General features: G+C 39.8%; 1 protein-coding gene across 1 annotated transcript; it reads right to left on the bottom strand.

Annotated features, from left to right (window-relative positions):
- Window positions 1–2,912: 2,912 nt before the first annotated feature.
- Window positions 2,913–6,494, bottom strand: LOC311267669 (uncharacterized protein). The gene is made up of 5 exons (XM_084370863.1): window positions 6,251–6,494; window positions 4,220–4,316; window positions 4,067–4,099; window positions 3,874–3,927; window positions 2,913–3,262 (listed from the first exon to the last, which is right to left on the bottom strand). The coding sequence occupies exons 1-5, from the start codon at window positions 6,374–6,376 to the stop codon at window positions 3,228–3,230; spliced, it is 345 nt and encodes a 114-aa protein (XP_084226989.1). The 5' UTR covers window positions 6,377–6,494; the 3' UTR covers window positions 2,913–3,227.
- Between the last annotated feature and the right edge of the window lie 12,338 nt (window positions 6,495–18,832).

Below are 18,832 nucleotides of genomic sequence, written 5' to 3'. Positions count from 1 at the left end.
TGATGTCTCATGTTGTTTGTGTGTCGGCCGTTTCCCCCAGCATCGGCGTTAAAGTCCGGAGTGGGTAAAGGGTTGTTTGGGCCTCGTCAGCTCATAGTTAACGTGGTGGTGTCATTCGGCCTCCCTCCTAAAGATCTGTCCACCATGACAGCATGAGCCTGTTTGTAGTCAATGTGTCCTCTGTATCTCAAGAGGAGTTTTTCTCAAGTCTGGGAAAATAACCCTGATGACGTCAATGTGACATCATAACCTGCAGTATATACATGTGGAGTTTGAGTGGGTGTTTACAAGGCAGGGATGGACTAAAAAAGAGAAAATGGGAATTGAGTTTAAACCTACCGTGACGTCACCCACAGACTGCTGCAGGGATGACGTATTTTTGGAGGCAGACCCTGAAGTAAGCAAACACACGTTTACGATAAGTACACAATTTGTTCAGGAAGATAATCTGATTTTTGAAGCGTAAATTAAATCGTCGTCGGTAAAAATCTTATGGTAGGCTATAAACGAACTACATTGCGGTCACGATCACCACCACTAAGCATCTTACTATGCTAAAGTATACACACTTTACTATAAATTGATGTGAGTAGATGAGTCTCCGCTTTCGCAGGGTGACAGTTAATGTCCCCGACAACCTCTGTAGCCACTTTGGTCGCACTTTATTTTTACGGTACGTTAATAAGACGTAACAGTACGTTAATAAGACATAACAGGCCGTGCTTTGTATCAAATTAGACAAAAACAACACCTAATAAGACGTAACAAGCCGCACTTTGTATCATATTAGTCAAAAACAATAGCGAATAAGACGTAACAAGCCGCACTTTGTATCATATTAGTCAAAAACAATAGCTAATAAGACGTAACAAGCCGCACTTTGTATCAAATTAGACAAAAACAATATCTAATAAGACGTAACAAGCCGCACTTTGTATCAAATTAGACAAAAACAATACCTAATAAGACGTAACAAGCCGTAGGCCTACTTGTTGGCCTTTATAATAGGCATGGCCTTTATAATAGGCTATTCGGACAAAACACACACAGTTCAGAGGAAAATACATTTATTTGAGCTTTAGTTAACATAGTTTCACTTTCTTACAGAGTCATTTATAGATCATTAGAGGAAAACGGTACCTTAACTAAAGTCAAACCACATTGGTTAACATCTGGTCGCTACTACACACGTCCCTGGTAACCTGGATGTTCCCTTGTGGAGTTTGAAGGTGGCTTCCTCGACGCTCTACTCCCATAGTTAAGACATCAGACCATTTAAAGCCATGTCACTATCCAACCCCAGTAATATTAGATAGACCAGCTATTGAAGCTGCCAGGACATTGCATCTTTATTTCTCACTGTTAGTCACTTATTAGTCTTATTAGACCTAATAAAGGATAATTTCTGGCACGTTACAGCAAAAGAGCACTGCAAACTGAAGTGCTCCGTCTCACTGTTATAGTCTTATCAGACCTAATAAAGGATCATTTCTGGCACGTTACAGCAAAAGAGCACTGCAAACTGAAGTGCTCCGTCTCACTGTTATAGTCTTATTAGACCTAATAAAGGATAATTTCTGGCACATTACAGCAAAAAAGCACTGCAATCTGAAGTGCTCCGTCTCACTGTTATAGTCTTATTAGACCTAATAAAGGATAATTTCTGGCACATTACAACAAAACAGCAGTGTCTAATTTGATACAAAGTACGGCCTGTTACGTCTTATTAACGTACTGTTACGTCTTATTAACGTACCGTAAAATAAAGTGCGACACGTAAACTATGTTTATGTGTACATTTCAAACGCAGGGTATGTACTGACATTTCTTAGTTTGTAGAACAATATGTGAAAATCCCTGAAGGTTGTGGTTACCAGGGACTTTATTTCAGGCATTTAACCGAAAACCCCATTCAAAAAACCCATAGAATTTAAGATAAAGGAACCGGAAGTGCAAAAAATGCTAACTTATGCCTGAGTTTTAGGACTCATTCCTGTGGCACTTTAGTGGTTTGAGGACTACTGTTTTGAAGACTCAAGTCTGGAATTATGGCCGTCGCCATCTTGGCATTTTTAAGCCAGAAGTGAGCATATTTGGAAGAGAGAGTGGAGCTTCCCAGCATACACATTGATTGACGGTTGCCATGGTAGTGACTTGTCAATCACACGGTAGCCCTGCCCAACTCATACCCTGCTTTATTATCTACAGTATTTTGCTCCAAACAGAACCATCGCTTACAGAATGTCCATCATGCTGTGTTGAAGAAGGCTTGAAATTAGTGATTGAGACCATTAACTCATTAGGAAACCGTTTACTGAGGATAAAATCAAATGAGAAGTGGGGACATTTTCTCATAAGCTTACATACAATCTGACTTGGTTTGAAACCAGTGGATTCACTTCCTGATGGCCATTGGAAATAATGCAGCTCTAAGACACTTCTGCATCGGCTTTACTTTTCAGACAGAAACTCTGTCTATACTTTATACAGTCAAAGTGGGAACCATTGACTTTACCCATACCAATGACTCAGGTTATGCCAGCCTCTGCTGCCTTAGTTATGACACTGGAGTGCCACTTTATGAGATATGTTTGCATCCTTTTCCCAGTGTGTAAAACAGTAGGAGGAAGTAAATAAATACCTCACTTTTTCTCTTCAAATATAACATATATAAATATGTATTCATTCAGAGCAAAAGCAAGTGCAGACACCTGAACAAAATATTTTATTCATTCATCTGCAAGATTATGCCAACATTATGTTACCATGGAGTTAAAAGAGCATAATTTTTCCCCCAGCTATAAAGTGAACTATTAGTCATGCTGATCCATCCCAATGATGACGAACAGTCCACTCACTGACATCCCAGTTCCACGGCAGCAGTGGCACCACAGAATAAAGACACGTGTAGCTAATATTATCAGCTGTTTAATGGATGTATTTGAATAAAGCAAACTCTCTTAAAAGACATCAGGGTTACATGTACATAGTTTTAAATATGACTACATATTATCTATAACAATATAGGTTATAGTTCAAAGTGATTGACAGGCGATGACGTCAGTGACTTGCAGCAGTTAAAATTAATTTCAGTTAATTGCAACAGGTGTGCGGGCATCTGTCCTGATCCGACTGTGTGATACTCCATGTCCTGTTGATCAACAACAGAGGACTGAATAGGGCATTATAGTTCAGTCCCAGCTTTGATTATGGTTGTTCAGGTGTCTTTAGTAAGAGTCAGGTTGCCATTCCTCTTCCGTATCTGGAAAATAGAGAGAAAAAGAGCAGAATATTAGACTCAGGATTTCTGCAGCATAATCATTATCTGACCGGAATAACCGGCGAAGATCAGTACTGGTTAAAAGAGAGGCAAATTCAAGTGTTCTTGTAGTTTTCTTGTTACACCAAAGTTACATTCGCTAGAAATTCAAAGGAGACCTATTATGCTTTTTAATTTCCTCCCTTTCCTTCAGGGTTTTATCTCGATTTTTGTGCATGTGAAAGATCTTGAAAGTTAAAAAAGTCCACACCAACAAAAGCTCCTCTCTCCTACAGAAAATACTACTCGTGAAACAGCCCATCAGTAGTCCCGCCTTTAATTCTGTGACATCACACTGTGTCACTGAGTCACACCTTTGTATAATTTATGCAAGTTTAGCACGTAAGAATTGATTTAGCACAGCTGCTCTGTTGTTGACGTTGATGGGTCAGGCGTGTTTGAGCTGACCATTCTGAGTGGACTGGGTATTCAAGGGGGGGGGGGGGGGGCTTAAAGTGACAGCAGCTAAAACAGAGCGTTTCAGACAGAGGAGGAATGCAGTGCTGCAGCATAATATGTCTCCTTTAAAATTCCCTTCCCTTAGTTTGCATTACCTCCTCCTAAACTCCTTTTGCCCATAAGTCCAACAAACATCTCCCCTTTATTTCCTGGTGAAGAGACACAGCGATACAGAGAAAAAAGATCGTCATGAGGGTTAAAAGAAGCCAAGTTACCTTAAAACTTGTCGTAAAAAAACAGAAAAGCAGGACAACACTCATATATTTCTTATGGCGTTATTACACTTACTTTTCCTGCCCAGTCTCACAGGTTGAGATGCGCCTGAAATTAAAGAGAGATGAAATGTTGTAATGGTAATAAAACAGTGCAACAGGGTTTGTTTCAGTCAGAATATTATACAGAAATGCCACAAAGTACATTATGGCGATTTGTTTTGTTTACCTGAGCTTCTTCCCATCAGCCCATGGAACTGCTGTGCTTTGGACCGCTTGATGAGGTCTGCCAGCCGGATTGTTATTCCTCTCTCTAGTGGGTAGCCCTACACACACACACACACACACACACACACACACACACAATAAAGTGGGTTTTTAGTCATTGCATGTTCTGCACAGGAAGTTATTCCACCTGTAAATCATCAAGTCCCTGCTGTCTGATAAGTGGGTGAGCTGATGTTGCACATGGTGCCGAAACTGAGTCGCACTCATTACGTTTAGGATGTAATTAGCTCATTTAAATGTATTTAAGTCAATGAAAAATTAAGTATTATACACAGGGGCATCATTCTCTCTGGAGGTGGGGAGGACATGCACTTCTCACTTTGCAAAATCCTGTTTCTGTCATTTTTCACACTTTTCACACAGTTTCAGTTTGCACTCTAAATTTCCTCTAAACTTTCTCTTCAGGTGTCAAAATCCAGATGAGAGAAGAGGTGACAAAATGTCCAAACACTCATCTGTCTTCCGTTATCACTGTGCGCTCACAGCAATAAGCAGCAGCAGCTCGTGGGCTGAATACTTTGTTTCCCCTGGGTTTTGCCTTACAGGCAGTCGGGCACACAACCACAACTCTGATAAATGGAGGCTGAGAAGAACACTGTAGGTTACTGTTACTGTCACTCTAATACTGTTTCAACTCTTGCATGTTTTCCAGGTAAAACAACAAACTTGATATTATTTTAAGCTAAGATCGTCCAATACAAGATGCCCTAGAACTGAAAATCAACCAACTGATAAAACATTGATAATATGGTAAAGAACAGATTCAATATTGATGTATTGATCAAAGTAGGCTATGAGGTCTATAGCAACAAAAGGGGTCAACATGTGGAACTCCTTACCTGCAGAACTCAAACTGGATCCTGACTGGGATCATGTTAAACTCACACTGAACCAGTTCTTTAGGAAGGATCAGTCACGTGGTCCTGAATGATCTAGTGCTCTCTTGTTTATGGTGTTTTGTTGTATTGTATTACAGTTTGTGTTTTATAATGCTTTATCTGTACTTTCTTCTACACATGTATTGTTGAGTTGTTGCTTGTATTGTTTCTTGTGAATTTGTCGTTGAGTTTATTTTAAAGACCCATCGAGGGACGGAAATGGCAGATTAGCTTAGGCTATAAAAATATTATAACAACCATTTACACAGCTTGTGTTTTTAATATATATATATATATATATATATATATATATATATATATTACCATTAATTTGGAAAGCATGATGATGATCTAACATTAGTGTGTTGTTTTCTAAGTTGATATAAATATGTTCATCTTCATTTGCTTGTTTGTAACACAATGTTAAAAGGGTGCATATACTTTACTTCAACAGATTAAAGCTCTTTTTCCTTTAACATGTTTCACTGCTGCCTCCTGGCTGATGTTCAGCTCAGATCGTTTGGTGTGTCTGAGGCGACACACTGATCGTCCAGCAGGTGCGTTTAATGAGCGTCGCTCTCCGCGGTGCTGAAATGTGAGCGCCGGCGGTAGATGCGTAAAACTGGAGAAAAGGAAAGACGGGGAGGTCCCTTTGTCTTTCTCAAGATTTTAACTAAATCTAACATAGTTATTTAGCTGATTACGGATTTATCTGATGGCGGATTAGGGTGGGAAAGCGTATAATATAGTTCAGAGGACAAAATTATCTTTTTCTCCACATTTCCTCAAATACATCTTCCATACTCGCATTCTGAGAGTCACTCTCTCCACAAGTTGTTCTTGTTCTTGAGTCACACTTTTACTTTCTTGTCAGCCATGATTCTTTCTTTCTGAAATAGTTCATTTTCTTGACTGAGAGCAGTTTGGAGGATCCTCACGCCTGCTTGAGAAGGTTTTTGTTTTTTTCATAACAAGGCTATTTCTCAGTGCAATATACATATACACCCGCTGTTTATCCCCTATAGAGCTAAACATCTAACAAAAATCCATAAATCCATCACAAAACACGACTCTGATGATGATGTGTCCTTTACCTGCCAGTTCTCCACCGTCCACACCTCTCCGTCCTCTTCCTCGCCGGAGAGCGGACTGCCCAGCGCGCCGAAAACCTGCACGAACACGACCACCAACAGCACAACTAGGAACTTCAGAGCCTCCATCGTCACCTTAGGGTGCCGAAATATATATATACAAAAAAAGTGGCTGCAGTTGGTCAAGAAAAACTTCCCCGATCTGGACGCATGCAGCAGCCAAATCACTTCAAACTGAAGAAGTGTGTTTCCTTCTGCACTTTTTTTCGCGTTGGTCCTGAGTGGAGGTCTCCGTCTGCTCTTATAGAGTCCCTCTGCTCGCCCCTCCCCGCCTCCTCCAGTCTGATATTAAAGTGAATATATCCTGCAGGCCAGTTTTTTCTCTGTCTGACTCAGAGGTAATGTTCGTAGACAGTGAATAAGCCTCACCTTATCCAACTGCCAACTGACCACTTCCCAAAGGATGGATGTGTTTGTTTCTGTTACTCACCTGCGATTTTTCCTTTTGTCCACATGATTGATAGACGAGCTCATCAGGCAGCTAAATGGGGTATACATGAACAGAGTGGGGGGGGGGAAGCTGACACTCCAGTGTGTTTGAGTTATCAGGTCAATGAACAACAGGGAAGAGGGGAAAAAGGGGGCCACAGGCAAAGACAGGAGGCCGAAGACCGCAATCTGCCAAACCACATCACAAATAACCCTGACGGTTATATTTTCAATTTCAGGCCTGCCTGCAAAGCTGAACCAGATCACATCATGTCTCGTCCCATCTTTATGGCTCGTGTCACTTTCTCCAGGTGCAATTTGATTTTCAGCTGTGATGTATTCATGCTTTGTTTGTGTGACTCTGCAGGTGGGTGGCCCGGCAGCGTGATGTTGAATTTATAGTTCAAATAATCACTGCAGTGACAGTCTTTGACAAGAATACATCCCTCCCCTCGCTCTGTTACCAGCAACAACAGTTTGAAGGAAAGAAAATCGCATTTAGCATTTAGGGCATCTGCGCGATTCTTCAGGCTCTTGTACGATTATTTAAACAGTACACTTTCTGGATCGTCAACACTGTACACACTGTGACTTCCTCCTTCTCTGCACTCTTGTGTCCTCCATGACTCACTGATGTCCAACTGGGAGATAGGGGGCCCTGAATTGGCCCCTGGGTAGCTAAATCTTTTTTTTTTTTTTAAATCTGTTACACAAATGTCTTTTTGATTATTTTCTCTAAAGTCACAAGGGTAAGGTTGAAAAGTTGTCTATTTATGCTTTAAATTCCTCAAATAAAACAATCTGAAAACCAAAACTGCTCTTCTGCTGACATTCAATGTTCACACTGAAGCCATAACCTTCGATGAGGGGGCTCAAGTAGACTTTGCTTCATTTTAACATCCAAACAAGTTTGGGAACCACTGGTCTAATATGTGCAGTCCGATCCCAAAACAAAAGAAAAGCATAACATATGAAGGCTGCCAAGGGCTGCAATTGAATGGTAATGGTTATACTGAAGAATCTCATCATCTTACAGTGTAGCACTTCTTACCTACGCTGGCAGCATTTGTGTCGGGAGCCCTTAACTTTTTTTTATTCGCGCCACTATCAGGTCAAAATTTTAATTTTTGGGTAGTGATCAAACACCTGCATTCTCAGGCTTCAGGTCTCTTTAATCTGTGTACAAAATTAAAAAATGTACACTTTCAAATTGCGTGCAGCACAAATGCCAAAGTCCAATTTTGCAAGCACATGATACACGAGCCCTTCCCATTGACTTCTATGGAGAGCAGATCCATAGACAGCTGACCCTGTTGTCATCCATTGTCAGATGACATTCATCTTCAAGCCAACAAAAATAAAAACATTGTGAAATGGTTGCATTTTGGTTAGGATTAGGAAAAAATGACATTATGTAGGTGATGTAAGTTAGTCAGCTATGACTTTTGGTTTCACGAGGGACACAAACACCGGTCTCCCAGGTAAAAGTCAGATGTTTGTTTGACCCAGCCATTAACCACAACCTCCACCCCCAGCATCTTTTTTTTTAAATTTATTTATTTTTTATTAGTGCCGTACAGTGTAAAGACTTACAATCAAATACTACAGGGGTGCAACGTGGGTGATTAACAAGAAATAGAACAATACAAACAAGACTTCAAATAGGCAAACAAAGAAGAGACAAGAACAAAACAAAACAGAAAATAAAAGAAAATAAAAGAAAATAAAAAAATAAAGAATAAAAAGGCATGTTAAGATTTTTTCGTGTGTGTGTGTGTGTGTGTGTGTGTGTGTGTGTGTGTGTGTGTGTGTGTGTGTGTGTGCATGTGTGAATGACTTCTTGGATGAGATTTTTGGGCCAGGAGAGAGTGCAGTTAGGTAAAGAGAGAATGTGAGGGAAGCAGAGATAGAGGGAAAGGGATGGATGAGAGAGAGGAAAAAACAAAATACATAGGTTAAGATAGGTAGTAGTACTGTATCCCCAACTTTTAGCCCTCCAGCTTGCCCCCGAGGGCCAAGACCTCCAGGGTGGAAGCAGGGCGGGACTTATCCTTCCTCCTCCTCCTCCTCCTCTTCTTTTCAGCTTTGGGAGTTTTATGGTTTTGCAGCCGTTTGGCTCTATTTGGGACTGGAGGGCTTTTTTTTTTTTTTTTTTTTCAAATGTGGGTTTATTTAGTTTGTTTTATTCTGTTTTATTATTAATAAAATTATTGTATTTAATTATTTCATTCTCAGTTTTAAATTCTCTTACCTCTCTCCATCACGTTAATTTTTGCATACTTTGGTGTGGCCAGCCCGTTGTAGGTCGGTTCCTTTTAGAGCGGAACCTACCCCTATGGGAGCGTTCCACTCAGGTCGGTCCTACGGGCAGTTTTATGTTTGGAGAAAGGTAAGATCATGTTCATGTCTTGTGATATCTTGGTGTCCAAGAGCCGTCTCATCCGTCAGTCTTCCCCCCAGCTCCCCAGCCTCCCCACCCCCAGGACCCCTCAGCCCCCGTGGCCCAGCCGAAATGGTCTCCTGCGTCCGACATGGAGGAAAGTAGCTAATTAACTAAGTAAATGCCAAAATACAAATAAAAGCAGGAAAAGAGATGAAGGCAGGGAAGAATAGAAGATGAAATAATTATGTAAAACAGAACAAAAAGGAGTAAGAAGAGTTAAGATAGAGGGTGAGAATGAAAATCAGAATAGAGGAGAGAAAATTGATAAATGTAGTGGGCTGTTAGCTTGATATACATACAAAAATAAATAAATGAATAAATAAATAAATAAAAACAAACAAAAAAAAAACCACATATGTGTGTTTTTTCTTTTTTCTTTTTCCTTTCTCTTTTTCCCTCCCCTTTCCCTTCTTCCTCCCTCCCTTTTTTTTTCTTTCTTTCCCCTTCCCTCCTTCCTTTCTTTCTTTTTGGATGTGTGTGGGACCTTTGTATGTGTGTTAATGGTATGTGTGATGTGGTTGGCAGGCAGGCAGAAAATAAATAAATAAACGGAGTACAGGCAGGTAAAATAAATAAATAAATAAATAAAATAAAATAAAAAATAAATGCAATATGGGGGGAGGCTGTGAAAAAAAAATGAATTAATAAATAAAGTCTAGAAAGTTTGTGCAGACATTACGACTTTAACATATTGATAAATGGGTGCCAGGTTATATCAAAGTCGGCAGTTTGGTTTTTCAAAGAGGCAGATAGATTTTCCATTGATATGTATTCTATTAGTAGATTTTTCCATTGTGTAATGTTAATTTTCTTCCGTGATTTCCAATTCATGAGGATGGTTTTCTTGGCAATGGTTAGTGCTATAGAGAGTATTCTATTGGGTATGTTGTCAAGGTTGATGTCTGATGTGTCTCCCAGTAAGCACAGTGCGGGGGATCGTGGGATGTGACAGTCCATGATAAGTGATAGGTTGTTTGTGATGTCCTGCCAGAATTGTTTAATTGGTGTGCAGTTCCATATGGCATGCAAGTAGTTGTCGGTAGTGTGTTGTGTACAGTGTGGACAAATGATTGTGACTGTGAAACCCATTTTAAACATACGTTCCCCTGTGTAATGTATTCTGTGAATGATTTTATATTGAATAAGCTAAGTCGGTATTGGGGATGAACTGTAAGTCTTGCTCCCATTTATTTGAAGGGATGGATGTTGTCTGATCGTATGTTGATAATAATTTGTAAATTTTGGAGAGTAGTTTTTTCCTTGATGTAATTTCTATAAGATCCGATATTAATGGGGTGAGGTCAAGGGAGGGTGGGTTAATGCTGATTTTAGCTTGAATAGCGGATTTGATTTGCAAAAATTCCAAAAAGTGGTTTTCCCCAATGCCGAACTTCTGGACCAGATAAGAGAATGTAGACCAAGTGTTGTTGTGGAATAGATGTTTGAGATGTGTTATACCTTTACTGATCCATGATGAAAGGTGTAGTGGTTTTTTGTTCATTAAAAAAACCTGGGTTGTTCCAGATGGGAGAGTGCTTGGTAGGTGAGATTGTGGTGTCAGAGATTTGGTGGGTCTTCCACCAGGCTGTCAGAGTTGTGGCTATGATTGGAATTTTGAAACAGGGATGGTGTGTGATGGAGCGACTTATGAATGGTAGATCTGAAATACTGATTTCTTTGCATAATGTTTGTTCTATGTCTATCCAGGAGTTGTCCGTATCAGTGGGGTGAGTCCATTTATTGTAATTGATGGGCTAAGAAGTAATGGAAAAAATGTGGTGCTTCCAGGCCTCCCTGAGTCTTGGGTTTCTGTAAAGTGGCTAGTTTGATTCTGGGTGTTTTGTTTTTCCAGTAGTATTTTGAGATGGCAGAGTCTAGGGATTTGAACCAGGAAGATGGAGGCATAATGGGGATCATTGAGAATAGGTAATGTATCATGGGTAATATAGTCATTTTGATTGTAGAAATTCTGCCTATGAGGGATATTGGTAGATGTTTGTTCTATCGTTTTGAGGAGTGGGTTAAAGTTGAGATTGACTAACTCTGACAGCCTGGCAGAGATGTTGATTCCTAAGTATGTGATATAACCATTGCTAATTGTGAGCGGGGGGGTTGAGGCTGCCACATCCCAGCTATAATTGCTTAGTGGGAGGATAATAGATTTGGACCAGTTGATACTATAGTCTAAAATTTTAGAAAATGCATTTATGAGGTGAATGGTTTCGGGTAATGATGTTGAGGGATTTTGTAGATAGAGAAGTATGTCGTCTGCTTATAGGTTAATCTTATGGAGTACATTTTTTGTTGGAATTCCTGTGATGTTCATAGTTTGATGTATTGCAGCTGCAAGTGGTTCAATGAATATGGCAAATAATGATGGTGAGAGTGGGCATCCTTGCCTAGTGCCCCTGTACAGAGTGAAACGTTGTGATATCATTCCATTGGTAATGACTGTGGCCATTGGTGTGGTATACAGAACCCTGACCCAGTGGATGAATGATTCTCCGAATCCAAATTTTTTAAGTGCAGAAAACAAAAAAACCCAGTTTACCCTTTCAAAAGCTTTTTCTGCATCTAGTGATACTATAGCTGTTGCTGAGTTGATGTGAGAAGTGTAGTGGATTAAATTAAACAGTCTACGTAGGTTGTTAGATGATTGTCTTCTTTTAATAAAGCCTGTTTGATCTGAGTGAATGATATGTGGTGTTACCGTTTCAATTCGTAGTGCTAGTGCTTTACTGATAATCTTTGTGTCTGTTTTAATGAGAGATAGAGGGCGGTAGCTTGATGGGTGGGTAGGGTCTTTATTAGGTTTTAATAATAGAGATATCGCAGCCGTATTCATGTCTATGGGAAGTTTGGATTTTTCTTTAATGTCAGCTGTTAATCTGTTGAAAATTGTGGAAAGACTGCTCCAGAAGTGTTTGTAGAATTCAGCTGGGAAACCGTTGGGTCCTGGTGACTTATTATTAGGTAGGAGTTTGAGTGCATCATGGAATTCTATTGTTGTGAATGGCCTGTCAAGTATATTTGCTTGTTCCTCAGTAAGTTGTGGTAATTCACAATGTTGCTAGAAATGTATTAATGTCTTCCTGGCTTGGTTTATGTGATGATGTGTATAGTTTAGTATAAAAGTCTTGGAAAGTCTTATTTATGTCTTCTGGTGTTTGTGCTATTCTCCCAGCCGAGTTCACAATAGTTGAGATTGTCGTTTTTTTTAAATTTCGTTTTATTTGGTTGGCAAGATATTTTCCAGATTTATTATTGTATTCAAAATTGTCATGTCTTAGTCTCAGTATAAGAAATTGAGTTTTCCTATTAATATGTTCATTTAACTGTAGTTTGTAATGCCGTAAATCATTCTGTACTGTTGCTTTTGGATTATTTGCATTGATGTTCTCTAGTTCTTTAATTTTTTGTTCTAGGTACGTTTCCTGTTCATTATCTTTCTTTTTCTTGTGTGTTGAATATGATATGATTTTTCCTCTTAAAACTGCTTTCCCTGTTTCCCAAAGTAATTATGGTGCTATTTCTGGTGAATCATTTATTTCAAGAAAGGAAGCCCACTCTCTTTTGACATATTTATCAATTTCCGGGTCCGTAAGTAAAGATGAATTAAAGCGCCATCTTGTGGGTGATTTGTGAGGAAGGTTAATTTTCCAAATGAGAGAGACCGGAGCGTGATCGCTGATGGTAATGGAATGTGTCTGTGTGTCTGAAATTTGGGATATGATAGAATTACTGGATAGAAAAAAATCGATGCGAGAATATGAATGATGTACTGGTGAGAAAAATGAAAATTCTTGAGTGGTGGGGTGTTTTAATCGCCACCCCAGCATCTTTACTCATCTGACACTGGTTGCCTTCCACAGAACTTAATGGTGCTTATGTACTGCACAGAAAGTCTGAAGACACTTCTACACAGAGTTTGAGTGACTGGTCTGGAAAGTTCCCATCGTTGGCTGTACTTTGTGCTAAATAGTGAATGATAGCATGCTAACATGCTAAGCTAAGGCATTGAACAGGGAAAACATTACCTTCAAAACACCAGAATGTTAGCATATTTTTGTTAGTATTTATATGTGTGCCTAAATACACTGAATCGCTAGCATGGCTGTAGCTGATGGATGCTCCAGTCACAAGAGAGGAGAGGTGGGACTGTCCATCTTGCTGGTACCTTGCTTCCCTTAACGAGGGCTTATCTGTCTACACAAACAACTGTCCGGGGATCAGCCTCGTTAACAGGGCTACTCATCTTATCCAAATGTTCTTTGGAATGTATTATTTGATGAAGGCCAAAACCTCAAAAACTGATGCCTCGGGTTGGTGGTGCCAAAGGGTTTTCAGGGATTCAGACACCAACCAAAAGGGTTGGTTTTGTAATGAAGGTGATGTGGTGCCTGGGTTTTGAGTGTGCATATATTTTCAAAAAGATCCTGTAATATGTTCCTTATCATCATAGTGGATTATCTCTAAATAATTTTAATGAAAAATTACACCCTGTCAAACTGTCTGATCAATGTGTTTTAGTTAGTACCTGTTATTTTCCAGTTGAGCGTCATGGAGCTGACCCCCAATCTTTCTTCTTTAACTGTGCCATCCGTGACAAAACTCTGGTCGACCTCTGATTAGTCATTTATGTGTCCACTTCTATACTCCAATGACAGTAGTAAAATAACTTGCTGCAATCAGATTCCTTTGTCAATCAGCAACTATTGTGAGTGTAAATCCGGTTTTATCAGGTTTTATTGTCACATACAATCATAGAAACAGAACAATTTATTGAAATTTAATCTCAGCATTTATCTCCGGGCAGGGGGGGGCTCGCTGGGACCAACTCCAGCTTTAAGCCAGGGCCTTGGTCAAGGGCACTGACATGAAAAAAAATCTATTATACATGTTTTTTGACGGTGGGGAAAAACTGGAGGCAAGCACAGGGAGAACATGTGACTCACCACAGAAAGGCCCAGAACCCAGCTCCTTCTAGCTTGGAGGCAACAGTGCTAACTACTGAGAACTGAGAATTAAAGAGGTAACATCATTATAGTAGATTACTCCACAAATCTTATGCAACATGTTGGAAACTAAATACAACAATAAAAGGTTTTTTGGCTTTAAGAGTCTACAGTCATGCTAACATCTCATATCAGTCTATCAGGCACAGCAATGTTTTGAGCCAAATGTTAATGTTACCATGTTCTTTCACAATTACAATGCTAAAATGCAGATAATTGGCAGGTATGTTTCTACTGTTCACTGTCTTAGTTTAGTGTGCTAGCATGCTAACATTAACAGCTGAGGCTGACTGGAATATGATCAGATTTACAGGTATTTGACTGAAAAAGAAAGTATTGGACAAAGGGGAATTTTTGACCTGCTGATGAAAAGTCAATGTCACCAAAGTGATCACATTATATCCTGCAGGTTTCTGCACCAAAGAGCACGGCTAAGAACAAACTAGGTGCACGTTGTACAGATCTGCAAATACAAATTTAAAGGTCCATTGTGTAGGATTTAGTGGCATTGAGACTAACCACCCCTTGTTGGGCCCTCACCCATATGATGGCTCCCATAAAGGCCAAAAAACTAAACAAAAATGCAAAAGGCCCTTTCTAGAGCCAGCGTTTGTAGTTTGTCCATTCTGGGTCATGGTACAAACACGGTGGCACAACATAGCAGACTCTGTGCATGAGATACAGTATACAAGGCTCATTCTAAGATAACAAAAACACAATGACATGAAAACATATTTATGAATGGCTGCCCCTAAATCCTACACACAGGACCCTTAAATTAACTGTTTGTCTGTTCAGTTCAACAGGAAACATCAGGTTGTGATGTCAGTCCATCAGAATAAAACACTGACGGTTGGTTTGATTTGCCAACATGTGAGAAAAATATCATGTGGCTACCTTTTCAACAGTCCTCACCAGTCACACATCTGCATCATCCTCCTGCTGCTTCATGCTGAGCAGGTCTGTCAGGTTGCATGTGCTCCTGCGCTGGAAGCAGCTGCATACTGCCACTGTTTCGGCCTGTTGGACTGGCAGGCTAACACAATGAGCTGACAACTTCTGAGAGCTGATTTCTTTTTATATGACAAATATTGTTACTGCAGCTTCAGCTCAAAGGGATAGACTGACATTTTAGCAAATACAATTAATCACTTTTGTGCTGAGAGATGACTACCACTTACATTGCCTGTATGGGGAATGTAAAGTTACCTGACAGCTGGTTAGCTTAGATTAGCAGAAAGACTGTAAATGGGGACACAGTTGCTCATAATTAAAGTGACATAGCGCATCAGTGATGAGGTCTGTGTCAAACACCTGCACTGTCCGGAACACTGGAGACCGCCTGCCTTGGCATGACGCTGGACAGCTTTATGGTTCACTGAGCAAAATCACCAAGTCATTACCTCAGTTATGTTTACCCATTCTACCATGATGACCGAGTGGCTCACATAATTGTTGAAATGCATGGATATATTGAAAATTAGGGAATGATTATAGAGCGTGGTCTGTGGCTCTATGCTTGGCTTGTTTGATACTGACAATAATATAAAAATGTGTGCATGTGTCATTGTCCCAACCCCTCAAGTCCTTATGTGTGACCGTGTGTTCTGTTTATTTTAAGTCTCCTTTAAGTATGAAAGATGTGTGCCTGGTGTTCTCTCTCTCTATTTGACTGCTTTCCATGGAAAGAGTCAGTGGACAGTATGTAAGTTGAGGGCCATAACCATGTGTCCCCAAGTCTGCGTAAGCCTCCTTCCACCTACCTTGTGTCAGAATATTTCTCTGACTGGGAGATATTAAGCTGAAGTCCCTGCAAGTTCATTAATGGCCGAATGGAAATGCTTAGTTCCTGCCTGTTTTTTTCGGTGATAGGTCAGTTTGTGAAAAGTAAGCCCTGATCACAAGAGATTTCATGCTCACTTACTAAAATAGCTTTTAACAGATTTTGTTTGTTTTTACATTTTACACATATTACAAGTGATGGAAGCCACCTTATCCAGAACTGATTACAGTTAGTTAAACTAAATTAACTTGCTCTCACCCCTAAATAAATCAAAATAGAATTAAATGCCACATTAGAAAGAGGCGAGTGACTGCATACTTCTGTCAAAGGCAGCACAATCATCAGAATTTATAATATTTAAGGCCACTATGTGTCAGAGTAGAAAGTTGTTTTCTGTTACAGTATCGGGGTCATTCATGAGAAAATATACAAATGAAAATAAATAAATAAATAAATAAGTGTTGCAGCACAGTGAAAGCAATGTTAGTTTATATGTGTGAGGATGATTTCAGCTGAAAGGTCAACATGTAATGTCAGTTCATGCTATGTTTATTGTTGCAATGACATGAACATAGCAACTATATGATTTCTATTCTTACCATCCTGGTTTCCTCCGCAGAGGAGGTTATGTTTTTGCCCATGTCCGCTTGTTGGTTGGTTTGATTCAGATAATGGGACGGATGCAGGAATCTTTCCTCGCTTTCTTTAACATTGTGAGATAGGGCGTTTTTCCAAATTTTCATTCCTTTTTCATGTAATAATGCATGGCTCTTGATGAAAAAAATCAGGCATATTTAAGTGGTTAGGATCTAAGAGAACAATTTGTTGCAGATCAAAATACAAATTTGGATCTTTAAATATCTAAATATATTTTTATACCGGATTAGGCTTGTTGAATGAAAGGCGACTGTTGGGCCACATTTGCATAGTCTATAAGGGAAAATACATTCAATCATTTCCATTTGAGGTTGAGACACCACAGGTCTCAGTTTGGATCTTTAAATGAGCATCACTGACATATTCAAAAGCAAGGAACTCTTTAATAAATGGCAAGTATGGGACCTAGAGCTCTAACTAGCGCTAACCATCTCTCTCAGGCAATAATAATGCCTTGTTGTTGGTTGTCAGTATCTACTGTGCCTTCTGCTATTTAGAATCACAGTCACTTTCAGCAGCTAATACCCGATGAAGGTCCCAGAGGAGAAGTTTAAGTTCATTTATTAGCAGTGCCTGTGTGGAAAAGACAATGATGCAGTTATGTGGATATTTCAACATCCTAAAACTCAGGGTTTTTGTCACTGGAGAGTTATCACTTTTTTTCCTGATTACTCCAGATTCAATGCTGGCTGTTTACTTTGAGCGTTCTGGGGGAGATTTAAGTCTGCAGGATGAGCTGGGTAAAATGAGCAACTGGTGGATTTCTAAAAGGCATGATCTGAGCTCTGGGCTTTTCCCAGATAGCAAAGAATTTGTGAAATCGTCTCAGCAATATCAGCCCATAATACAGCAATGATCATCAAGGATTACACCAATGCCAACGTTTCTGAGTGGAACTGAATTGTCAGTACAAATCCTAGGCTCTGGTGCCCCATCCGACCATACACTTAAAAACCTCCTCATCCCAGTGGTCCAAAGTTTCTGTAATAACAGTGTAACACCAACACCCCCCAGCAGTGCTCAAGCAGAGTCAACTAGTTACAGGTTACAGGTTTGCTTTCAGGTAAATCAAAGAGAGTTGAGGCAGAGCAGCCAGGGGACATCATAGGGAAAACAGGAAGACATTTTCTTTTAATTAAATATAATCTAGCATCATCAAAACCACTGATAGTTGGTGATGAGTGTGATTTACTGTTGTAAGCCTTAGGCACTGTGGTGCTTCCACTCACCAAAGTTACATAGCGCAGAAACAAGTGATGGGGTGAGGAGTGGCTGAGACAGAGACACCATTCATCCAATTACAAGACATTGCACTGTAACGTCAAAATGATTTTGAAGCTGTTATTTTCAGGTAAAATATTTACATACTGTTGCTTTAAAGCTGTCTGTTGTCAGTGGACGTCACATGAAAACTATGGAAGTTTTCTCCACAGGTGTTGTTACTGTCACTTGCGCTCATTTAACTTTAATGGCCATATGTATTAACAGATTTGCATTTCTATAGCTTTTCCAGTCTGCTGACCACTCAAAGTGCTTTTCAACACTAGTCACATTTACTAATGCCACCCTGCTGATCTGGAGCAATTTGGGGTATGGTATTTTTGGGGGGGGGCTGGGGAATTGAACCAGCGACCTTCCGATTACTGGACAACTCACTCTACCTCCTAAGCCACAGCCACCCTTGCCCATATACTTTGAAGAACCGTTAAATGATTGGATATTTATTTTCTCTTTTCTTAGCTCCCAGTCCTTCCTTTTGTTTCTCATTGCTTTTGCATTTTACAGTGACTCAACAACAACAACAACAATCTGAGGAAAAATATGGAGCTAAGCTTAGATCCACTTCACCACCAGGGGAGCAGTTTTAGCCGAACAAAATAGGAGACATCACTCCAGCTGTCGCCACTTTCTCCGGGGATAAGCAAAGATAACACACCTGGCAGGATGTGCCAACACACTACAAAATTTCTCTAATCAATTCAAGGCTAATTGTTGTTACTTTTCCTCCCATGTCCTTACGACTCTTGGAAGGAGCAGAAGGGGCAATAAACTCAAGAATGTTAATCACCATAAAAATGATCATCTTAAATTACAATAATGATACCCAGAAGAAGAATAACATGAAGAAAAAGGAATGCAATCAAGTAAACAACAAAAACTTGCCCAGTTTTGTTGGCTGAAACTAGAATGTCACAAAA

Source organism: Pagrus pagrus (genome assembly GCF_965226575.1).
Source record: "Pagrus pagrus genome assembly, chromosome: 13".
Lineage (NCBI taxonomy): Eukaryota > Metazoa > Chordata > Actinopteri > Spariformes > Sparidae > Pagrus > Pagrus pagrus.
The sequence above is the reverse complement of the archived record's forward strand: the minus strand, read 5'-3'. Positions and strand labels throughout refer to the sequence as shown.

What these genes read in the sequence shown, in the direction of transcription:
- LOC311267669 (XM_084370863.1), bottom strand. Translation starts at nt 6,376, where the DNA reads ATGGAGGCTCTGAAGTTCCTAGTTGTGCTGTTGGTGGTCGTGTTCGTG. An exon ending in TGTGAGACTGGGCAGGAAAA is followed by an intron (nt 3,928 to 4,066) that starts GTAAGTGTAATA and finishes TCTCTTCACCAG; the next exon opens with GAAATAAAGGGGAGATGTTT. An exon ending in CAAAAGGAGTTTAGGAGGAG is followed by an intron (nt 3,263 to 3,873) that starts GTAATGCAAACT and finishes TCTATTTTCCAG; the next exon opens with ATACGGAAGAGGAATGGCAA.